General features: G+C 28.8%; 1 protein-coding gene across 1 annotated transcript in view; it reads right to left on the reverse strand.

Moving 5' to 3' along the window:
* The window catches only part of LOC108734706 (microtubule-associated protein tau-like), a 12,360-nt gene continuing 11,402 nt past the window's right edge, over positions 1-958 (reverse strand). Inside the window, exon 10 of the mRNA XM_018466356.2 lies at positions 1-141. Within this exon, the coding sequence (XP_018321858.1) occupies positions 79-141 (63 nt within the window). The 3' untranslated portion in view covers positions 1-78. The remainder of the gene's footprint in view (positions 142-958) is intronic.

Below are 958 nucleotides of genomic sequence, written 5' to 3' on the forward strand. Positions count from 1 at the left end.
TATATATATATATATCTATATATATTCAATATATATTATGACAAACGTGTTTTTTTTTCAAACTACAAACTAAAATGTTCAGTGATGTTTATTTAAATTTTCATCGGAAGTTGGTTCTCGAACATCAGCTTGAGAGGAAGTCTACAAAAAGATATTAAGCATGTATTGAAAAAAAGCTCTCTACATTAACTAAACTATAAAAAAAAATGTGAAAGGTACAAAAGTGTTAATTGCGAGTGTATATGCACAGTTGTTTTGCATATTAGTTACAAATCTTACAAACTGAATAAGATTATATTAGCAAAAAAAGAAAGTATTAATTAGGATGTATCTCATTTTATGCACAAAATAAGTTAAAACTTTCTTCACACATTACGTTTTCGAACAATCATGTAATGAGTAGTTTAGTCCACTGTTTTATCGTTAGACTACATGCCACTTGTTACATACAATAAAATGCATTTTTTCGTTCGTATTTATCATCAAAGTATTTCAAAAATTAATTTATTTTTAGAAGTACTTAACACATTTTTGAATGAATAGGTAATTGATTATGGAAAACATGATTATTGGTAACGATAACAATATCACGTTTTTGTTATTTTTTAGTTGCTTCTGTTTTTCAACAAATAAGTAAAATGGTGTTAGTGAATGTAGACGTGCAAAAATTAATTGCAATTCGCTAAAAAAATATTAGTTTTACCCTAATGTCCAAATGACTTAATAGAAGGTGTATACATAATCAGAATGCTGCAAAATAAAAAAACAATGAAACCACTACAGTATTTTGTGCAATAAAAATTGCAAAAATAAAATTTTGGTGTGAGATACGAGGGTGGATTGATAAGTTTCCGGCCTAACCAAGAGATGACGCCACTAGGCCTACCTTGAGGTGACATTCTATAGTACCATCCTTGGATAGCTTGTAGCTATAGTTTCAGCCCGATCTCCTTGCTAG

Source organism: Agrilus planipennis, unplaced genomic scaffold, assembly GCF_000699045.2.
Source record: "Agrilus planipennis isolate EAB-ADULT unplaced genomic scaffold, Apla_2.0 scaffold66, whole genome shotgun sequence".
Taxonomy (NCBI): Eukaryota; Metazoa; Arthropoda; class Insecta; order Coleoptera; family Buprestidae; genus Agrilus; species Agrilus planipennis.